The 23,677-nt window shown below is 42.0% G+C and overlaps 1 protein-coding gene across 3 annotated transcripts; it reads left to right on the forward strand.

Moving 5' to 3' along the window:
• Positions 1 to 8,350: 8,350 nt before the first annotated feature.
• On the forward strand, positions 8,351 to 21,913 carry LOC105897128 (cholinesterase-like). 3 transcript variants are annotated; one of them, XM_031573707.2, is made up of 5 exons: positions 8,351 to 8,552; positions 13,878 to 13,954; positions 14,490 to 16,059; positions 16,742 to 16,899; positions 20,555 to 21,913. In XM_031573707.2, the coding sequence occupies exons 3-5, from the start codon at positions 14,546 to 14,548 to the stop codon at positions 20,680 to 20,682; spliced, it is 1,800 nt and encodes a 599-aa protein (XP_031429567.1). In that variant the 5' UTR covers positions 8,351 to 8,552; positions 13,878 to 13,954; positions 14,490 to 14,545; the 3' UTR covers positions 20,683 to 21,913. The 3 variants fall into 3 exon arrangements, with proteins under 3 accessions (XP_031429567.1, XP_012679464.2, XP_031429568.1); XM_012824010.3 differs by lacking the exon at positions 13,878 to 13,954; XM_031573708.2 differs by lacking the exons at positions 8,351 to 8,552; positions 13,878 to 13,954 and adding an exon at positions 14,005 to 14,022.
• Positions 21,914 to 23,677: the final 1,764 nt, after the last annotated feature.

The following is a 23,677-nucleotide window of genomic DNA, read 5'->3' on the forward strand; positions in this document are numbered from 1 at the left end:
CCCTATCAAGTTTTCCACACTGTGTTTTAGATTCATCTTAGAATGGATTCAGTTAATTTTTCTAATCAATCTACACACAATACTCCACAATGACGAAGCAAAAACAGATTTTTGGAGTGTTTTGTTAATTTATTAAAATGAAATACCGAAATGTCCCATCTATTAAGTAATTACACCCTTCAATTAGTACTTGCAAGTGCCATAACAAAGGGTCTGAATACTAATGTAAATAGGATATTTCAGTGGTTTATTTTTATATAATAAATTGACAAAACACTCCAAAAAACTGTTTTTACTTCATCATTGTGGAGTATTGTGTGTAGACTGAGGAGAAAAACATGAATTGAATCCATTTCAAGATGAGTCTGAAACATGACAAACTGTGAAAAATTGAAAAGGTCTGAAAACCTTACGTATGCACGGTATCTTACAATATAAGCTAGAAATGTTTCTACTCAAGGAAATAAAATCACGGTCCCTTGGGTTCCAAGAGGATAGTGACGTTACGCACCTCTTTGAACACACCATTAACACAAGTGCACCACTTTCTGAAATAGCTGAAATTAAATGTCTATCGGCACTTCATTTCCAATGAAATTTTCAAGGCAGAAGGCTGCTGTTTATACCCCTTTTCCCCTCACTCCTCTTCAACTTCTCAGCTGCCCAGCCTCCCATTTGACATCTCGTCTTCTGTCGCCTCAGTTTGCTCCAAACTTGGCCCTGTAAAGATGAAATAAAACAGCATATAATAGAGTATCCATGAATCCATGAAAGAACCCGTCACATGAGGCAAGGCTCTCACTGAAGCATGTGACATGTTTGTGCTTAGATTATACTTGATTAGAGCTCTGCAGCACCAGAGGCTAAATTGATGGAGTAATTACCATTGCTTTGGTGACCATGGATTCAGGAGGAGGGGGAAACAACAACTCACACACAACTTGACAACCTTAGAGAGATGCGGGTACACTAGCTGTCTCTGATTACAGGAACTGTCCAAATTTCATGTGCTTAAGGGTTTTTTAAAGCTGCAATTCACTAAACAGTCAGAGACTGAATGAGTTTTCATTCAAAACATCAGAAGGTTGTCTAAGAAAAAAAAACTCCATTAATTCCAAGAAACAGTATTATATTGTGTGCTGTCATATTGTCTAGACAGTCATAAATCAGTTGGTAAAAATGTAAACAAATCATTTTTGCACAAGTGATAAAAATTCCTGTTAGACTAAACTAATTCAATTTCATGGGGGGAGAAAAAAATGCCTGTTTTTCGCTTGAGGCTGCATAAGATAATCTAATAGGATTTATGAGTGGAACCCCTAAAATAGCCATTCCCTAGCGTTAGATCTTGTTTATCTAACTTTGATTAAAGTGACTGCAACCCTTTGAATGAGGCAATGTAATTTGGAATATTGGTGAAATCCCTGATAGACCCTCGTTTCCCTTTGAGACTGGTTTGGATGACTGGGTGGAGAGAATTTCCATGAAGGTTTCTAGAAGTGATCGGGGAGCTCAGACAGATGGCAGCTGTTCCCTGGCACTATCCCCATCACCCACCTGTGCCTCCCCCTGGCATCCAATAGAAGGGCATAAATAGGAGAAAGCCCTAATCCATCACATTCCCATTAAGAAATGGCTCTGTCTAAAATGAATGTCTGTTGCCCTACAGTGGTGGAAGAAGTATTCAGATCCTTTACTTAATTAAAAGCACCAAAAGTAAAATTACTTAAATATTAGCAACAAAATGTAGTTAAAGTATTATAGTAAAGGTACTGGTTTGAGCCCTCTGATTGATATATTATCATATGGCATTATAAGATTATTAATAGTGACGCATCAGTGTTTAAGCTGCTACTAAAAAAATAGATACACACCCGCTCTGCCCGTCCTGCTTAGTTGGGCCTGGGGGCTGAGCGGGTGAGACAGACAATGCCAGACACGGCAGGGAGGCTGTCCTGCCAGACCCGGTGGCGCACCTCTTAGTTCTCTCAATCCTGTGATGCTTTCCATGGACCACTTGGTAGATAGGTAAACAGATGCTAGTGTAAGACAAAATTACATAAACCAAACAAATCTAAACACATGTAATACCCCCCTAATCAACTAAACTGGACTAAAATCTAAATAATATATTAAATAATATTCCCTTACACCTAGCCAGGCAGCCCCTCTCCCTCTCTCTCTCGCGCGCTCTCTCTCTCCCTCCCTCTCCTCTCATATCACATTGCTAATGCTTATAATAATACTGATAAAATGGCCATATTGCCTACTGTAAATCTACTACCCAAAGGTATCTGTTTCTGAAATAAATGTTTACTAACAAAAATGTTCTCTCTCCCTTGTAGCATGTTCCAATTGCTGATGGAAGTGGAAATATTGCTCCTCACCCCCACTACTCCTCAACTACGCATATGGACAGCCAAACTCTACCCACTCACTCTGTTCTTTTTCTTTCTCTCCTAATCCAGACTATCCTTGCTATGGGACACTGCTGTAGTCTCTCCACCCGGTCTACCTGTAGAAACCCTCTGCCAATTGCACCCACCGCCACCGCACTGCCGTACACTTACTCTACCTCATACCCTATGCTAGCATTTATATACAATATATAACATCGCCACCATTAACATGTTTCTCTGCTCCTACTCCCCTTACCCCTGTAACAGTAAACCTTTGAGTACAGTGTATACCCACTAAACTGGTCTTGTTTGTACCATGTATTTACCACCGGATGTCTGTATATATATTATGTACACCTACCAAACGCAGGATATGTACAACACCTGTTGTTTCCCATCCCCTTCTGCCACACAACCCTCCCCCCATCCCCCCTTCCTATCTCCACCCGGCCGACCTCAAGCAGATGGGTCCCCCCTTATGTGCCGTGGTTCTGCTTAAGGTTCCTTCCTGACTAACAGGGAGTTTTTTCTTGCCCGTGTTGCCAATGTGCTTGCACTAAGGGGGTTCAGGCTCTGGGCTCTGTAAAGCGCCTAGAGACAATTGTATTGTTATGGCGCTATATAAATAAAATTGAATTGAATTACTGTTGCAGCTGCTGGAGGTGAAGCTAATTTTAGCTACATTACAGTTAGACTTTATAAACAGGGACACCAGATAAATCTGAGGGGTTGTGAGTTGATAAATGGGAGAGGAAAGAAGAGAGAACAACACACATGTCGTGACACCTTTCAGTTTTTGTCAAAATTATGAGACATGATGATGGCGAGAAAAAAGACCTAAGTCTTTGACACATATTTTATGTATTTTGTATTGTCAAATATTATTTGAATGTAAAATGATTATGCATTAACTTGAGAGTAGGCTCTTGAGACAACTTGTGTAACGGTAGCCAGCGGGTGCGATGCTGTGCAGTGAGTAAACCTCACTCCCTGACACTTTAAGTCAGAGATGTGCTAGCGATAGATGCTAGCAGCCATGGGTCCTCCTTACAAGCACGTCCGCCTCCCATGTCCGAGGTTGCGAGGTCGAGTCTGGTGTGGGACTGCACTTGTCCACACAAGACAGGTTACATTGCCCATCAGTGGGTAAATTGTCATATTGGATTATTAAGAAAATAAGAACACATAATTGATTAGGAACGTTGATGTTTTTTTATTTTATAAACACAACTGAACTTTACAACTTAAGGGAACATAAAAGTAACCAATAATTTCTAAACATTAATATAAATAATAAAAATAAACATTCATGTGTAGTGAGAATAATGAGGGTGGACTTAGTCTAACACGAAGACCTATGTTCTTCCAGCAGTATTCAATGACATAATTCTGACAAAACATAACTAGCCTCTGCTGAGGTATCCTACAGGCGACATGGGCCATTTGCTGCATCTCACACATTGGACCCAAGTCTCCTTTGGCCAGCTATTTGAAAACAACAGTTCCACACAGACAAGGCAGAAACACTTGTTCTCATCTGATGACTAATCTGTATGTTTAATGTAATGAATGCAATGTTTAATGAAATGCTTTGTTGCCCTCTTTTTTTTTCCAAACACGACTTGGACACTTTCCCCCCTAAATGCTGCACCACTATGCTGCACCACTTTGCAATAAACCAAAGCAAATGTCTGGTGACTCAGTTCAGGGGAGAAAACCTGCCAGGGCTTCGAATAGTCAACCCAACACATGTGACAACTTGCCCCCTGGTCACTGTGACAACTCACTAATGAACTAATTAGGGCTAAATCTCAAAGCTAGTTTAACCTATAGTAAATTGTAATAGCACTATTAAATCACGCACTACTAAAACCTCTCATCATAGAAAAGTAAAAGATGTCAATGCCCATAGTCAAAACAGTTTCATCACATGAAATGTGGTATGCCATAGTTTTACTTTGGAAGGGGAAAAGAGGGAAAGCTGTGCTAAGATCAGTCTTGGGCGACTAACTAAAGGCAAACAAGACGTTGAGTCAGGGGGTTGTGTCACACAATGTAGCTGTTTCAGTTTGTGACGGGTCGCGCCTCATGTTACCGTCAAAATGTGGGTTTGGCCCAAGAATGAGGGTTCAAAGTTATATTGTGTAATAACTTCTCAAAAAAACATCCAGGAAACCCGCTAGGCCTTTCAATATGCAGAGGACAATAATCAGTGTTATACCAAAATACATGTTCCGTGTTTCCGGCGGGCGCTTCTTGCGTTGGACTGACCAGCTAGCTGAGGACTCGAACACCCAACCTGTCAGTAATCCATTTATCCATATTTCATGAAACTCCGTTGGTGCACCAACTCTGTTCCCTTGAATAAATGGTAGAAACCAAGATTAGTGTCCTAGCCTACTTTGTTGAAGTTTGTGTAATCCGGTGTGAGCATCTTCGTGTGTTTGTGTGTTTGTGTGCGGGTGTGTATGCAAATATGGGTGTTGGTGCGCGCTAGCGGTCGCAAATATGGTGCAGGAGTGTGCGTTCATGTGCGGTCGCACCACGACCGTCACACAGTTTTGAGATTGCGCCCCCAGTTTTGGAGAATCACAGGGACGACTTGTCCCGCTCTTCACTTCTACTTATCACAATTTTAAAATGAATTAGCATGAAAATCTGTCTTAACAACACAAGTATGTGTTTTGTCTTAAAGCATCTTCATTTGCTCTACGTGAGGAAGGCTGGGGATATGTTTTTTTGGGTTTTTTTCTTCTCTTTTGAAATGTATAATCCAACTCTTTGAATCTTAACTTGTGAAACACTGTGGAACCTAACTGACCCCCAATCAAATATAAACTATTGGGGAAAGATGTCCACAAAACAAACATTAAAGACATATAGATTTCTGAAAATCTGCTTTGATACGAGTGAGCCGATCTACAGCCAACAGTGTAACAGATCTTATTTCATATACAGAATGAACTCTGTGATACAACAGGCACTACTTTATTACGAAACCATGTAACATCATAATGGCTTTGGTCCACGAAAAACACCAAACCAGTTAGCATTGTGTCCACGAGTCACTGAAGAGAGCACATTCTTTCGTGTATAGAAAACGAAACAGGTGATTCATGTAGCGCACTGAATTGACTGTTGTGCTTTTCATTTTGTGGACAAAAGACTAAATGCTTCACTTTGTGGACAAAATAAACTAATTTCTACAGACAAAAGTAATTCTGTCCAAATAAGAGATATAGGCCACCGGATGTTCATCATGCAACTGTAACAGTTCTGCTGTATTAGGGAAAGGATGGTGTGCATGAGATGTTGTTGGTCGAGTACATTCAGTGAGTCTGCAGGTTACAGAATGCAGTCTGTCCACAAAAGAAAAGGCTGCTTGCACTTTTGTAGACATCAGTATTTCGCTTAAGTACAAAAGGAGTTATGTACATAGGCTACATTACTGAAAATATGATGTGCACTCAAGGACCTTTGTCAATACATTCCGTGAGTTGGCAGGTTACAGAGTGCATTCAGTCCAATACAGTGAAGGCTGATTAAACTTCCGTAGGCTTCAGTGTCAGTTCAAAAGCCTACGAAAGTTCAAGCTGCCTTTGCTTACGTAGATGCATGGCCGGATTAACCATATGGGCAACTGGGCAACTGCCCAGGGGCACCAAGACTCCAGGGGCACCAAGCAACCGATGTATTTTTTATAAAAAAAAAAATATATGTTTCATTCTGACCCCACATTTGCACAATTTGACGTTCCAAACACCATGCACAAACTCAGCGAAAGAGGGACCAACAGAACGAGCAGCAATTTAGCGGTAATGCAAAACGACAGTTAAAAGAGTGTAGAAATGCGGCCACTTTAAAAAAAAAATGCGCTTGCTAAGGTTTGAACAGTGTAAATCTGTGTTTTTCAGAAGGCAAAGTGTGTGTGTGCTGTCTGCTCCAAATGGTTCTGAAATGATAGTTCGTTAGTAGACTCACTGCGCTTGCAAAGGTTTGAACAGTGTACGTGTGTGTCACTAAATGCATAACCTCGCCGATGTTTTTGAAAGCCGTCATCACTTCTTGTTAGCTATTTAAGTTTTGGAAAGCTTTGTGAACTGCAATGCTTATTTGCGGTGCTGTGAGTTTAATGATAACTGAATCCAACTAACGTTGGATTGCTTTTTGTAATGTCAGATTTCATTGTTTGGTGTGCTATAATTGCAATGAAGATTGATAATGATAACTATACTATGCATTGTTAAGAAAGTGCTATTAATGTCGCCATATACTGGTTGAAAGACGTAGGCTACTTGTTTTTGGGCGAGTTCGATTAAATAAATAAAGCTTGATTTGTTTTGTAGCCTACATGTGCTCATGTTCTCATTTTCTGTGTAGATTATAGCAGATTTAAGTCTGTATATCCTACTTAGATACCAAAAGTAAAAGTATAAACTCTCTTATGATTTAGACGAATAATATACCTGTTGAGATTAGTAATGATATTTCATTATGGTCAACAAAAGATAAAACAATAGTTCTGCGCTGTATTAAGTTATGATTTCTAATAACATAAGTTCACATTAAACATAATTTACAGCATATGCATTAATTACTTTGGCAAGTTTGCTGTGATATAAGCGGGATAATGGACTGGGAGCAAGTGAGTTATGGACAATAGCCGCACTTCAGGGGGGTAAACGGTAGCATCCCCCTGTCGAACGGTTATTTTCTTATAACTGACTTGCTCCCAGTGCATTATTCCTTACATAGGTTACATCAATGTGTGGAAAATGTAGTGGAGCAGTATTAAGCAAAAATTATGTATAAAAAACAATCAAGTAAAGTACAGATACTCAGAAATAATACTTGAGTACAGTAAGAAAGTATTTCTACTCAAGGACCAATACACCCCGGTGGATAGGTATGGTTTGTGTTCTGCGGGGTGGGGGTAGGTGGGCACCAGAGAGTCACTGTTGCCCAGGGGCACCATGAAGTCTTAATACGGCCATGCGTAGATGGAACCCATTTTGTAACCAGCTGAGACACAGAATGTAGCAAACCAAAGCCCTTTCTTACACGTCATCAGTAGACTATGGACATAATTCCTAGGACAAAAGGAATGGCAGGGTCACATGGTTTCATGATAAATTAATGGCTGTCCTCGCACAAAATGCGTTCGGTAAAAAAGATAGGCCTAGAGATCTACATCATAGTCATAAAAAGTCATACAAATTGATAAAGAGAAGCCAATCAAATATTAATTTACAAAAGCCGGTGTATTGACAGAATGATCCAACATAATATGATGTGTAAGTGATCTATCACAAGTGTGAAAAAGTATATGAACACCCTCTTGCTAAATAACTGTTAATAATGCTAGTTTAGCCTTCAACAACAATGATGTCTGACTTCAATGACTTCTGTATCGTCAATGCCATGAGTGTTCCCACTGCAGCATGAACATCACTGCATACAGTATGTTTGTGTAAATAATGTAAGAATTCCATCTTTGGATCTAAGCCTGAGTCGGCTGCTTTCTGGTATGTCTTTATATGCATGTATGCATGCACAGTAGCTAAGCATGGTTGCATGTGATGTAGTAGGCTACTACTGTATGGATATGCATGCTAGTTGTGTGTGTGTGAGAGTGTGTGTGTGCTTTGTGTATTATGTTTTGTTTGTTAAGTATGCGTGTGCATTTTCCACCAGGTAGACTACATCAGCATGAAGTAAAATTAAATGAAATAACAACTTTGTGGAACAGTTGGAAGAAGTTCACGTGCACGTGTAAAGTTTATATGCATGACTGCAACCATGAAAGTGACATTTATAACTCCCCCCAAAGCAAGCAAGATTACCCTAAAAGGGCAGATTTTAATATGCAAGCTGACCTGGTTACGAAAGACCCTGTCCACATGTGACAGCTGCAGCACATAACTGTGAATGCTCAAAACTAATTATGCACTTACTCATGCATCTACTCAGAAGTATCCCCAGTCCAACCCTCGCGAGGTTAGCTCTGGTTCAACAGTGGGACAAGTGGCGGAGAAAGACAGCTAGAGAAACAGCAGATAAATGAAAGTCCTCACCGTTGTTCATCTAATCCGAAAACAGTTCATTACTGCTACCACAAAAACGCCAGAGTTAAACGGACAGCCACGATACAGGGTAAGTATTCCCCCTGTTCTTTTGTGTTTTCAGCCTTAAATATGCAGAATAGCCTATCTGTTTCATAGAGATCCCTCGCCTGAGGAGCTGACGAAAGCTTGTCCTTTTATAGCACGGTCGGAATGAATGGTTTGATAGTTTGCCATGTGTATATAGAAGGAATATATTTGTATAAGCTTTATATTTAAATACGCCGCTTTTATATTATCCGGTGTATGCCAACCGTGGACTCGGTGGGCAGCATTTAAAGGACGTTAAGATCAAACGTTTAGATGAAAATAGACTTATTTCCGTCTGTGGCCTGACGTTAATTCTAAGAAAGAATTAGCCTATGTACTTCATTTTAGGTCAATCTATAATTTTTTTTCCATTTCACTAACCTTCATACGGCTCTCACTGAAGTATCCACATGCTTAATGAGTCATGTTTCGTACACAGTTAGTTTTGTTTTGCATTGTTATCGTTCGTTGTACATTATCCAAGCAAGGGGCGGGGACGCCGCGGGTGCACGTCCACGTGGGTGCGTGAAGGGTTTGCACTGGCAGCATCCCAAGCTATCAGCATTACTTAATTTATTTTTGATTAGAGAAAATAAGAGACCAAATCCCCTGGAGTATCAATATGAACAATCATCCTCTCAGTTGTTCACCTGCGATTTGGTTGACGCATCAAGATCACATTATCATTTTCATCCATGTGCACTTTCATAATTTTCTTTTCTATGGCTAGGTCCTTGTGTCCTGGATCATAATTGAAGCTGTATGTGAGGCGCTCCGTTCTGCCCGGTGTGGTGTGTGTGGTCTCTGGCCTGATAGCAAAAGGCCACTGTTGGCCTATTGGGGGCAGAGCTGGCAGTCCGCTGGTGGTCCCCTGGCCTTTTGAACATTGGTTTTTAGGCACTCCGCTGGTCCACTGGTTTCCCGCTCCTATTCAAAACAGACTCTTTTTCTTCACTCATTCATACTTCTTTAGCCATTTACACCAACGCTTACCATTTTTATAGATGTTCTCAGTATGTAATCAGTGTGTTTTAATTTACCAACTAATTTTCACCCTGAGAACCTTCTAGGAGGCCTACCATGAACTTCTTATGTTTAGTGGCTGATATTTCAAATACCCTTGACTATAGCAAAGATATGATTTAGAAATTCCAGGACTTGCTAACATTAAATTATATTTTCCTAATATCCACGCCCAGTTTCACTAAAGATAACGTTGGTCCGAGAGCAGACCAGAAGTGGCAAATCAGCAGTGGACTGATAATATGCTTGCTATCTGGGTGGTTGACTAGAGTCAGGTGAAGCAGACTGATCCTGCTTCTGGAGTTTAATCTGTCTGCGGCCGATACGGTCTGTCTGTCCCCTCTGCCCTCTGATACCATCACCCCTCTCTTCACAACTTCGCCCCCATCCTCATCCTCACCAAGACCAGAGGGTTGCTCTTTTTCTACCTGTCACTTACAGAGCACGGAGCATCCTGAGTGGTGTGCCCGCTTTTTTGATTAATCTTGAATGAAGGGTTATGGCTGCTGTCACAACTGTATCATTCTCTATGGGACTAAAGTTCCTCTTGTGTGAATTTAGAAGCTCATGTCACTCTAGTTAAAATGAAAATAAAATAGTTATAATACTAATAGTTTTAGTAACATTACTAATCATACTACTGATGAAATACGTATTGCTGGCTGCTTGGTTGTGGGTATGGAATGTAAGTGTGCTGCTTTTTGCCTGTGCAACCTTTTGTGGGAGCGTGTGAATGTGATTCTGTGAGTGACATGGTTTCATTCTTCCTCTTTGGCAACCAGGCGGTGGTGCCATGCTACGCCTGCTGCTTTGTATCCACTATGGTGGTAAATGTTGGCACTGCTGGGATGGCCAGATTTAAGGCCGGTGAGCTATGATCTGTGCCTCAGACTCGTTGCCATCAATGGGACACAGCAGCTGCAGACTTTGGCTACAGTAACAACTTTCCCCTCTTCCTCCCTGTCTCTCGTAATTTCCTTGTGCTTTCGGTGTGCCATCCCTGGTCTCTGTAGGAACCCCCCAGCACTCATTAACCTTGCAGTAGACAGCTACCTCCCTGTGGAACAAGACCAAATGTTAGTGCTATAAGTAGCGTTCTCATTATCATTGTTGAGTCACTTCTCAGGATTGAGAAGGGTAGCAAGCTGCCACTGATCACTTTTTTTCCTTACTTCTGTGTCAGTTAACAATTTCTATACTATACTATGTAGTGTTGTACTATTCCTACTTTCTTTGGCATCTCCTATGAGCACTTAGCAATTGTGAAGGTGTCATATTGGTAGGAAAATTTAGATTTGTGATGCCACTATGGCATAGGGAAATTAGGTGAAAGTAAATCTTATCTGTCATAACCTTGGCGCCGGCATCTTACATGGCATCATTCTACAGTCATCCTAAATGGGCAATGAAATTCAGCCAAGGCCATTTCTCATGAGATTCCGAATCAGTCATGGCAAATGGGGAGATACCCAAATAACAAGAGAAAGCAATCCCGTACCATCATGTGTGTGTGTGACCTGTTCATGGGGTTGTGTTTTTCTTTGATTCCCCTCAATATTATTAGTGTTCGATTGTGCTCTTAAGACCCGTTATTGGCGTGATCATAACGGACGTAGCGCAAATCTGTGTGGGATTACGTTCTAAAAACCAAGATGATTTTGGTCAATCAGAGTAGTCTTACAGCCACCCAGCAGGAGGAGGTTGTGGAAAGATGGATGATTGACACCTGGATGATGTGATTTTTTGTATTAATAGCTGCCTGCTTTCTGACCAAGTAAGGTATTTGCCGTTTGACGTTCACTGTCCATTCATGCCAGATATTTTTGTAACTTCTGTCATATTACCTTTATCAACCTGCTCTGTGCTCTATGCAGGTTCACATAATCTAGGATAATATACAGCCTAATAAGTGGATAGATTAAGACATGGCAAGGATCAGCACTATCATGTACTCTTAGAGGAAGGTGTGTTGATGATGTCCTTTTCAAGGCGTCACTCCTTTGGTTTGTTCCCTTTAATGCCATTGCGTCAATAAACATCTCTTCAGCTACCTCTGTAGTGGAAGACTGTGAAAGGATTGTAATATGTGTCTCAAGAGGAACCCAGGAAAGAATGGGGATGGAGAGCGTGAGGTTATCCTTAATGTAGGGACAGCAACATCAGGAAGCCCAGCTTCCAATTCAAACAGAAGCTCTCCTGACTCATCCTCGCATGGCTGTGATTCTTAGACAGATCCTCCCAAGACAAGAAACATAGACTTTGTGTGTGGGAGGTGGGGGGGGTGGGGGGGGTGGGGGCGGAGAAGAGGGAGTAGACGAAAACAAACTTGTCAACATCCAATGTAGAGAGAGCCATGTGGGTCTAAGGGGAGAGAAGAGCAGGGGAAGAGAGAGAGATGCAGGAGCCTTGTTATCTTGTATTGTTTTTCATGCTTCTTACAAACCCCCATCACAGATCCGTCATCCCTCAGCAACCATTCTTCTCTTAACAATACATGACAAGCCTCAAGGGAGTTTCCACCATTTAAATATGCCATTTACACTGATCTCTGCATGCGTGATGGGGTGGGAATGTTGGGATGCCTTTGTTAGTGAAACCCTCATTATTAGACAGCTCATTGGTATGTATTTGTACTTGCTGTAACTAGATGATATATTGAATATCACCCACCCCTTTTATTTTGATGTATCATTGTAGCCGGGACGGCCTCGCGGCGATGGAAAAGAAGTGGAGGCAGTGTCTCGGATGGTTTGTAGACCAATGGCCAATGTTTAATGTCCGGTAGTATAGGCAAACACGCCAGAATGGAGAAAAACAAAAGAAACAAAAACTCCACACAATAATTCTTAACAAATAAATAGGTCCCTAACAATTCAGCTCCAAACCTGCATAGTAACTCTCAACAATCGTGAGTCAACTTTAGCACTTGGTCGCTCTCCAAACTAAACCAGTTACCTTCGACGTCAAAAAGGGGTGGGAAGTTGTTTCCCCTCAGACTCATCTCTCGACACCTGTTCTGCGCTGGCATTTTATTTAGCCGGCCTGAACCATTGCACATATCACGGAAATCAATTACTAAACCATATCCATATTCCGACTTACTCTCAATCACATACATAGCCGGGTTACCCCATAGACAATCATATTATATAAATACATAGCACACTGTTTACCGCAATAGTTATCACACATTACACACATCCCTCTTATCCCACTCCCTTGGCGTGGGCACGTCTGACGGCCCTAGAGTTGAAAGGTCCTTCCTGACAAGGTCTCAATGTCTGAAAAAATACACTGACAAAGCTGTCACTACTAATTAACCAGTTAACACACAGGAGGTTGACTAAAATGTTCAGGTACAGATGGCTTGTTAATGCAGCATTTACCCTGACTTATTTTTATATATTTTTGGAGCTTGTGATTTGCAGATACTTTTATTCTGCAATGCCACTACAAAAATGAAAATATTGCAAATGACCTGACAGTTAACATCCAGGTTAACCTTTCCCTCCTCAATGTTGTGATTTCACTCTTATACCCTCAACATCCATCCATTCATACTGTATAGCCAAAATAGGCCCGGTAGCATCTGACTCCAGTGTCAGGTACAGTATATGTGTTCTGGTATCAGCCGTTGTCTTGGTCTGTATTTGTCCTCCCTGTCCTTTCGCCTCTGTGTTCTCTGGTCACACTCCTGATTGGTCACGCATTAACGTTCTGAACTGGTGAGCTTCATGTAGGTGGTCACACTTAAGAGGAATGAAATGAGAACTAGTCCTGCATTGACCTTGCTGGGGTCATTCTCTTCCTTACAGTAAGGCCAGACAGTGTCAAATCCTTTCGGGAGCACCCATGTTAGACAAGACCCAAATGGAGTCTGATGGTTTCTAAATTAAAAAAAAATGCCCAAGAATGAGCTGCTTGGGATGAAACTGTTGACTTTAGTGTGCAGGGCTGACAGTTGCTGAAACATATCAAGTTATTTTTCTAATATATAATTTGGTCATAAATCCTCTAACAGCGTCAAGGGATCATTGTTGAGGTACACAAAATAATCATATGGACTATGACTGATGAGCTTAGCCAAATTCCTGTAACTGGGCCGGGAAACATTTGTAAAATGTCTCTGGGTTCCCATTGGGCTTAGCTCCTTTTTTTCCGATGGTGGGCAGAGAATGATGCTTCTGGAACAATCTGTCTGGTCTGGGCAGGCCATATTAATCAAGCAGGATTTACCCACTATCACAACAAGCAATCAGGGCTTCTAATTTTAGAAATCGATTTTTTTTCTCCACCCCACTAGCTCAGTAATCTGGTGGAGGAGACAAGATGGGTGCTGGTGGAGAGAACGTGGGGAGTGGTGGTGCTGTCTTCAGCTGAGTGAGTCACTGAGAGCGTTGTGTCTCTCCCATCCTCCGCCTCCTCTCCAACTCAGCTGATTCCAGGAGGTGCCATTAATAGCTGTCACACACTCTCTCTCTCCCTGGCCTTATTGTTTTTGCTGCTGCTGCTGCTGTGTAATGCTGTGTAATACAGTGAGGGCTGAGAAAGGGGATATATTTGTTATCATTACCAGCACAGTTAAAGGGCATGTTGTTATTAGGAATGTTAGCATTTCTTGCTAACTTTGGCCAGATTAACCGTCGGAGAGGTGCACCCCCTCCCATCAGTGTGCAGTGCACTCTCAAAATAATTGGCAGACAGTATTGCCTGTCTAGTTGAAATTTTTGGTTTCAGATTACAAAACCCAGAGCTGTCCCAGCCCGGGGATGCTTCTTTTCTTAGCTATTGGCCTAGCTATATATTTCTAGAATAGCCATGAAATTGTAAAGACAGATTTGGTTTTGCCAATTATGAATTTCAGGATACTAAATTGAATGTTAATGTTAATGTTCAATAATGTATCAATTTTCAGATTGCTTCCCTGAACTGGTGCACCGTTGTCTCCTTTATTCTCAATCAACCGCCACCATGGGGGGCCTCCTCTTAAAGTCGGCCCTCGGCCTGCTGCTCCTTCAGCTGCTGCACCTTTCAGACGGAATAGATGAGCTTTCCGTCTCCACCACTTACGGCAAAGTCCGAGGGGTGCCACTCCCCGTTCCAGATGGATCCAGGTTGGGATCAGTTCATGCCTTCCTTGGGATACCCTATGCCAGACCTCCCCTAAACGATCTCCGCTTCAGACCACCGAAGGCTCCTGAGCCATGGGCGGGGGTGCGTGATGCTACGCAATTTGCCAACTCTTGTTACCAGTATGTGGATGAAATGTTTCCAGGGTTTGCTGGAGCGGAGATGTGGAACCCCAACACGGCCCTGAGTGAGGACTGCCTGTACTTGAATGTGTGGGTTCCCTCACCCAGGCCTCGAGAACCAGCTGCTGTGATGGTGTGGATTTATGGGGGTGGGTTTCAGTCTGGCACCACCTCGCTGGAGGTGTATGATGGACGCTTCCTTAGCCAATCGGAAGGCGTGGTGGTCGTGTCCATGAACTACCGGCTTGGGGCGCTGGGCTTCCTGGCACTACCAGACAGTGACATCAGGGGGAATGCCGGGCTGTTTGACCAGAGGCAGGCTTTGCTCTGGGTTAAGGACAACATTGCAGCTTTTGGAGGTGACGCCTCCTCTGTGACTCTGTTTGGAGAGAGTGCAGGGTCGGCGTCCGTAGGCTTCCACCTTCTGTCAGCCAATAGTCATGCCCTTTTCTCCCGTGCCATCCTCCAGAGTGGCACCCCCAATACTGCATGGGCAGCCACGCCACCCCCACAGGCCTGGAACAGCTCCCTGACGCTGGCCAAACTGCTCAACTGTCCCAGAGAGGTTCCCATAAGTGAAATAGAGGCTTGTCTCCAGAATGCAGATCCCAAGGAGATTATCAAACACCAGAACAGTGTTGTTCACGATGCCACAATCACATTGCCTTTCGTCCCCACTGTTGATGGGAACTTTCTGACCGACATGCCTGAGGTTCTTTTGGAGACTGGGCTGTTTCTGAAGACAGACATCCTGCTGGGGCTGAACAAGGACGAGGGCTCCTACTTCCTCCTCTACGGAACTCCAGGATTCAACCTACAGGGCGAGAGCCTGATCAGCAGGGACCAGTTCCAAAAGGGTGTGGCCAGAACCCTGCCTGAATTCAGCGAGCTGGCCCAGCAGGCAGCCGCCTTTATGTACACAGACTGGACAGATGAGAAGAACGGACAGAAGAACAGGGATGGCCTGAGCAGTCTGGCTGGGGATTACTACATCGTCTGCCCCCTGCTTGAATTCACACGCATATACACGCTTCACGGAGGCAATGCCCGCCTGTTCTTCTTTGACCATCGGTCCTCGAGGAACACCTGGCCTGAGTGGATGGGTGTGATGCACGGATACGAGATTGAGTTTGTGTTTGGACTGCCACTCAACGCCAGTCTTGGGTATACCAAAGAAGAGGTGGACATGAGCAGGAAGTTTATGAAACAGTGGGCCAACTTTGCCAAGACCGGGTAGGTATGAACAATAATCTATTTGGAGAATTTAAGGTTAAGTTTAATATTTCTTGTAATAAAAAGTGTCATTAAACCTCCAAAAATGATTCAGTTTGAAAGTAATTTGAACATGTGAGGAACAAGAGAAAAAAAAAAGACCAACAAGAACAAAAAAATATACTTTACCTTTAAAATCTATATGCAGTATGTGTGTTTGCATTTCTTCACAGCTTTGTGGCATTCTTCTTCAACTTGTAAATATGTATTTATGGGTTCAAGCTAAACATGGAGATTTTGAAATAGCAGTCTTGTAGCAATGTGACACACAGCCTGTGTCTGTTAACCCTGAATTTGGGAGTAGGAGGAGGGAGTATACGGTCAGATTCCCACAGGCTTAGGAGGACAGGCCATTCAATTAACACCTAATTCACACCTCTGTCTCTGGGGGCTGTTTATGTGGAACATTGTCAGCTTATTTTCAGCTCTGGAATTACATTTCTTATATTTATGAATATAGTGGAAAGAGTATGTCTGAGTCAGGGGAAGATTACGCCTAAATACTGATTAGTTCATTCATTGACACATTGACAAGTGTGAATATACGGTGCAGTAGGTGGAATGAGAAATCTGCTGGGGGGTTCTGTGGTGGTCGAGAGTTCAAGTGGATCATTCTTAAAGTGATATTGCTCCTCGTCCTCAGGGACCCCAGCCTGGAGGGCTCGGTGTGGCCGCCGTTCAGCCCCGAGCAGCAGGAGTACGTGACCCTCAACGCAGACTCCCCACAGACACACAGGAAGCTGAGGGCCCAGCAGTGCAAGTTCTGGGACAGCTTTCTCCCCAAACTGCAGGGATTTACGCGTGAGTAACAATGCACCTCTTAGCCCTGCACGCTTCCCTTCAGTTATTTTCAGCCTGCTCTGCAACCTGGAGTCACATGTTCAGTCATCACTCACATTCAGCCCATCGTGTGTGTGTGCGTGCATGCGTGTTTGTGTGTTTATGTGTATGTGTGTTGGGAGTGTGTGTGTGTGTGTGTGTGTGTGTGTGTGTGTGTGTTTGCGTGTGTGTGTGTGTTTGCGTGTGTGTGTGTGTGTGTGTGTGTGTTTGCGTGTGTGTGTGTGTTTGCGTGTGTGTGTGTGTGTGTGTGTGTGTGTGTTTGCGTGTGTGTGTGTGTGTGTGTGTGTGTGTGTGTGTGTGTGTGTTTGTGTGTGTGTGTGTTTGCGTGTGTGTTGATGGGAGTGTGGCTGCGCGTGGAGGTAGTGCTGTGGGTTCTGCGTCAGCATGGGGTTGGGGAGCGGTGCTGTTCCGGGCTGAGCTGGAAGCTGTTTGAGTGGGATCAGGGTCAGTCGGTGTTTCACTCAGATGGGAGGTTCAAATCTGAGCAACGCTTCAACTCCTCTTCAAGCTTCTAATTATGCAGACATGATCCCTGGCCCTTGCTGTTTTCAGCACAGCTATGACTAATTTTTCTTTTTTTCTTTTTTTTATATGTTTTGAGTTTTCATTTGTCGGCAATGTTAGGCTTTTCAAAGGGAGATCAGGGAGTCGGGGAAGGCTCCTAGTTATTCAACTGTTTAGTCAAAGGGACATTAGGGGAGGTGAAGAAAAAAGCAAAGGGGTGATTGAATTCTGCATTGTTACTCTATTTATGTGCAGATTCGAAAGGTCATTTGTGAAAGCATTTCATCATTTTACAAATATAGCATTTCCTGGTACATAATCATCAAAAAGGAAGGGCACTCCTTCACACAGCTTGCACATAGTATGTATTTACAAAGAAATGTGTTTGTTCATGAGAGGTTATGGTCCAAGCTAAACCTTTTCTCCAAGGAATGCAGGTAAAGTAATGTGCACATATAATGCTGCACACATGCAATGTCAGTTTTATTGTGTACATGCACAATAAGTGGTTCAGTTTCATAGTTTTGGGGCCTTGATGTCTTATTTGGGTTAGGACAACAGAGTTGTGAATTTGTTTTTTAATCTTATTTTCCACAAAACTGATCTGGAGCAGGATAGGAAATAGAGCTTGAGTCCCCAGCTTTGTAATCATGGGTGCACACGGCATTGCAACACACACAGGCGTGGACACACACACACACACACACACACACACACACACACACACACACACACACACACACACACACACACACAAATAACATCTTCCCATCAGTGGTCAATCTGTGTGTCTTGTTCTCTCGCTCGTCCTTTCTGCAATCCTCCGAGGCCGGCTCCCCAGGGATCCTGCACTCAAAAGGACTGTCAGTACTGTCTGAGCAAAGCCACTGGCTCCAGGAAAACAAAAAGCCAAATGACAGAGTGGAACAATGAAACAAAACTGAATACAAAATCCAAAAGGCAAAAATCTGTTTCTGGCTAATCCTCGTCCTCTATAAATGTTATCCCTGGATACGTTTTGTAATATAAAATATGCCTGTCAAAAGAAATGAATGATGAACATGGAATTGATTGTTTTAGTGCCATGAACAGTGATTACTATCTTAAGGAGTGCTCTTTACTATTGGGGTCATACTGTTATGTTTAGAAAATGTGCTGATTGTCTTGTACCTGGCAGCAAGAGTGTACAAGAAATACAAAGATATGAATAGAATAGACAAGAATATAAGAATATAAGAAGATGATCAAACGATAAAGGGGAACGGTAATGAATAAAACAGAGATTGTGAAAGAGTCCTATTTGGATCTTTGGTTTGCCCTGTAGAACCTAGCATTAGCTAATTGCGGTAAACAATGGCTCAAAACAAGGTTGAAAGGCTTGATGTCACCAGGCAGTGGATTATGTGGTATGGAGGATGACTGAACAACAGCACTGGCTCAATAGTGTGATGACATAAATTATCGCTTGCCCACGGGGCAGTTTAAAAAAGCACTGGCCCAAAAGGCTTACCATGTGTAAAATTCACACACAATACAAGACTATTTCATGGTGTGAATGACAAGAATTATCATGCCCATTTCCCAATTCAGAAACTGTGTTAACATTTCACACTGCCAACCGGCCTTCACTATTTAAATCTTAGCAGGGGATATCAAATCTGCCTACTGGATTTGTGTAGTTTGTATTGCACTTAACATATGTCAGTCATCCGTCTCTTTGTGGCTTAGCATACACATACTCTCAAGGAAGCGTCCATCCATCAGTCCCGCTAAAATGAATAAGAAACATCCAGTCATAGGCTCATCACAGCATGCCTGATAGGCCAGTCAGTATGGATTTAATCAGTAAGATATTTGGTCTTGCAAATATCTATCTTGGTCAAGAACAATGTCAAAGGAATGTCAAATAACAAAACGTATTGTAATAGATTTTTTTAATAATTGTATACATATTGATACCTGTACAACTATACTGTAATCGAATTAAACAATGTTTATCATATGTATCTGTGAAGACAGTGTGAAGCATTTACATCAGCCTTAACTGTTTACCATCACATTGAACCAAGAACAGTGGAATACCACTGCGTGCTGTTTTGATGAATGTGAAAAGTGCACATTAAAAGCACGTGTGCTCTTTGCTTTACAAGGTGGCAGCTTCCTGTAGTAAGGCAGCTCTCATAAAAGATGGACATAAAAATATGTTGAAGACCGAGATGACCACATTTCAGAAAAGACAACAGTGACACATAGACGGTTGGATGGTGATGTGTAGTCAGGTGCACTACTATTACAGGCGCTGCTGCTTTAAGTGAATCAGATTGCTGGTTCAGCGTAAGTTGTTGGTTGTGTTACAAACAGAGAGGTTGGTGCTTAGTGGAGTTCACATGGTTAGGCTAATCTTCTACTCTCCGTGGCTCACATTAACCCTATAAGCCCAAACAGTATGTCTAATTTCCTCTAGTGTAACCTCTTTCCCAGAAGAATATGGCCTAAGCACAGAGGCAAAGCATTTTTTACACTTAAATACAGCCAAACCTTTGGAGGGAATATGTGGCCTTAGAACTGACACTGCTTACACTAAGGCCATGCATGAGACTTAAACCACAATTTTACAACCCATTGAGAGATTTATTCAGTGAAGATGTTTTAATTGTTTTTCTTTGAATTGAAGAGGGACATCATTTCTATTCACAAAGTGTTCTTTGAATTGTTAACTTGTTTATAGCCAGGGTTGTAAAAATAATATAGCAGTCTTAACCTTGAGAAATGGAGTCAAGGTATGATATGGGTGAATGGGGACTTGGATTGGTCAATATTGCATGCAGGAAGGTGATAAATATCACATGTTATGGCGGGGAAGAAGAGAAGACAGGCATACAGATGGCATGTTATTATCAACCTGGTGGGCTGCTCTACAGTCATACCAGGCCTGCATGTGCTATTTCTGTTCCTTTTCACCCCATGAATCCATATGATGCTTTTGTTATTGAAACATGGCCTCTCTCTTTGGTCTAGTAATCACACAGTTCTTAACCTTTTCAATGTGTTCCCCCCCCCCCCCCCCCACATTCTCTCTCTCTCTCTCTCCCACCCAACCATCTTCACTCAGTGGGTATTGATGAAGTGGAACTCCAGTGGAAGACCCAGTTCCATCGCTGGCTCTCTTACATGCTGGACTGGAGGGATCAATTTAACGACTACGGCACTGTCAAAAAGCAGCAGTGTGAGAAGCCCTAGAGTTGGGGAAATGTTTTCCACAGGCACCAGCCAGTGCACTTAATACACTCAATATAGCCATAAAACCTGCAATGCACTGAAATGTCATGGAGAGGTTTGGCTGCTGCAGTGTGTGCCTGCCTTATCCAAAAGGTCCTTAATATAACCTCAGTTTATATAGAATAAGCACATTATATATAATACAAGATAGTAATTTATCTTGTTTACTGTAATTAACTATACTCAGCCACATGTCTATATTTTATGTATTGAGGCCTGACATGTTTTTCTTTGTACTATACAATAAATGAAGTACCAGCCAGTTTCAAGACAGCACAAGAGTTTCATGGTTTGAGAAGCCTGCCATTTCTAATGTATTATGCACATCCTGAGGCCCATGTGGTATTACATATTTTGCACAATGTCTAGGAATATTTATGAAGCACTATAAACAATTGTTTGAAGAGAAGTGTTAGAGCGTTTGAACCAAGTTCCGTACATCCAAAGTCCTTCCATTCCCCAGAGGCCTTGTTAAATCCCCCCCTCCTAACATCCCCATTTGCGTCCTCCATCCTGCTGTTAGGACAGGTACCATAGTAGTCCAATAGTGCCCTGGCTGCTTCTGTTCCTCAAGCCTGCACCTCAGGTGGTTCATAAGTAGTGATATTTGTTTTGTTTGTTTCATTGAATGCAGCTACTGTGTGTCATTTGCCTTGGTTTTGTCAGAGTAAGATGTTTTGTAATACTAAATTCAAGGCCAGGAGCATATTTATCTATTTGAATTGACTTCTTTGTTTTTTGTTTCACTTTTTTTAAGTTTAAAAGATTTACTTTAGTGACTGTGCAGATTTCCTTTTTCCTTTTGGAATACTTCACCCATAACTTTATCAGTGACCTTTTAACTTTAACAAAAAAGGACACATCAGATAAAAATATAACAATGCCATAGCACTTTTTGCCCTCAAACTGTTTAAGATATTTTGCATGCCAGTGCATCTACAATTTCTGACAGACTTTACTTTAATCCAATGAACTGTTTAGGTCTTAAATGCAACAGAGGGTTTGGTGTCCTGATACTGCAAAGGTCAGGTTGTCAGATAATACTTATCTTGTTCAAGTGAATAAAAGTAAACCAAACTAAATGCCCAAACAGATCGGATGGTCTTTTATGGAACTTGTGTCCCTGTTATAAGCCCTATCCTTTCCCTTGTAATATCCCCCCAGCATCTAATAAAGGAAATATGCAGAGGAACATTTGGCATTAGGAGTTGTGGATTTATTCATGGACCAGATGGAGTCAGGGCCTTAAATGCCATAGATGTTCATTTGTACGCTAATCATTTAGAAAAGCTTCTTGTCTGACCTTTTAAAAGCGATTTGTGGAAGATGGCTTCTGGCTTACACTCATAGAAGGGTAAAAAAAAAAAGAAGTCACATCACTCTGCCACGGCGCCTGCCCTTACTGCCAGTGACAATGTCTTGTCATTGTTTATAAAAAAATATTTGGCATTTCCTGAAAGGATAAGGACAAGGAAGTTCCTTCCAAATGTCCAGACAGAATGAAGGGCAACTATGCTAATGGGGAGCATTTAACTTAATCTCAACATTGAGTTTTACTTTTGTTCAGAATCCAAATAAAGACTTGCTTTACCTGCATGTTGTTAGGGTATAAAAGTGTCAGTCATCCTCAGATATGAATTTTCTGTTGTGTTGTGTGCAATCTGTATCCATATATATTAATGTATAAAACATAACAGATGATCGTTTTTCACTACATCAGCAACACACACACACACATATACACACATGCGCGCACACACGCACACACACACACACACACACACACATATATATATATATGTATATATATATATATATTACAACAGAGCAAAAATAGAAAAGTGAGGTACAGTTGATTCCAGTTTTATTTGGTCAGATTCTATTCTGTCTCAGTCACTTTGGCGCAGGTTCTGAGGTCTCTCAGCAGGCAGATATTTAAAGCCTGCTGACTTCATCTATAATTGGACACTAGTCTGTTGCATTACACTTAACGGTTGCCAAGGAACATTTCAACAGTGTTTACTTAATACCCCATTATGTTTAGTTTCCCAAGGAGGTTTAGAGGTCCTTCACCCAATCTCAATCCATCTCTGTTTACATCAGAGGCCCCATACTCATCATTAGGGAGTATATGCCACTAGGAGTGTGTGTCTGTGTGTGTACATACATGTGTGTGCCTATGTTCTTTCAGTCCTAACCTGCATCATTGAATTCTCTTAACTTGCTACTATTGCTCTCCGTTGGCGTAATGTCCAATTAAAAAAAGCAATGATTCTAATTATGGAATTAATTGCTATCTAAAGTTGAAGTGGATTTAGGCCAACCTCTTTTTGTCTCTATTTTTATTCATGACTTACTCCCCAGTTCTCCTGAGTTCCTAGGTTTTGGAATGCACTCATTGCAAATGATTGCGAACAAATTGAATTTATTTTGATGCTTGCTTGATAACCCTTTTAGTATGTGTGTCTTGCTTTTGTTTGTCTGCACACGACTCTCTTGAAAGTCAGATGAAATGTAGGTAGAACATCTGATCTCAGGAGGCCTGGATCTTGTAAAGCATGCCTCAGCCACTGTGTCTCCTGAGTCCCTCAGTCTAATGAAGTAATGCAGGGAAAGAGAGTAAATAAAGAGGCACAACGCAGGTAGCATCTGAGTTACGATGCCAGAGGCGGAATCAGAGACGTGTCATCCAAACAAGAAACTGAGTTTAGTGAGGGGGTGTGAAGAAAAACTCGCACTGAAATATGGAAGGATTCCTTGGCATTAATTAGTCGAGAAAGACACAGAACCAACGTAAGGCGCATAAGACAATGCTCATATATTTCAACATATTTATTTCTGCCATCAGACAACACCCTCTTATGTGTCAGCACACAGAGTGCTGAGTGCATCTCCTTAATGGATTCATACTACACATACATATTTTCTGTTGCATTCCCCCTCTCTGCTGTGCCTT

Source organism: Clupea harengus, chromosome 9 (genome assembly GCF_900700415.2).
Source record: "Clupea harengus chromosome 9, Ch_v2.0.2, whole genome shotgun sequence".
In the NCBI taxonomy this organism is placed as follows: Eukaryota; Metazoa; Chordata; class Actinopteri; order Clupeiformes; family Clupeidae; genus Clupea; species Clupea harengus.

Excerpts from the sequence above, each read along its gene's own strand:
- LOC105897128 (XM_031573707.2), top strand. The coding sequence starts at position 14,546 with ATGGGGGGCCTCCTCTTAAAGTCGGCCCTCGGCCTGCTGCTCCTTCAG. Across the intron at positions 16,060-16,741 it reads GCCAACTTTGCCAAGACCGG|GGACCCCAGCCTGGAGGGCT; the intron begins GTAGGTATGAAC and ends CCTCGTCCTCAG. Across the intron at positions 16,900-20,554 it reads CAAACTGCAGGGATTTACGC|TGGGTATTGATGAAGTGGAA; the intron begins GTGAGTAACAAT and ends ATCTTCACTCAG.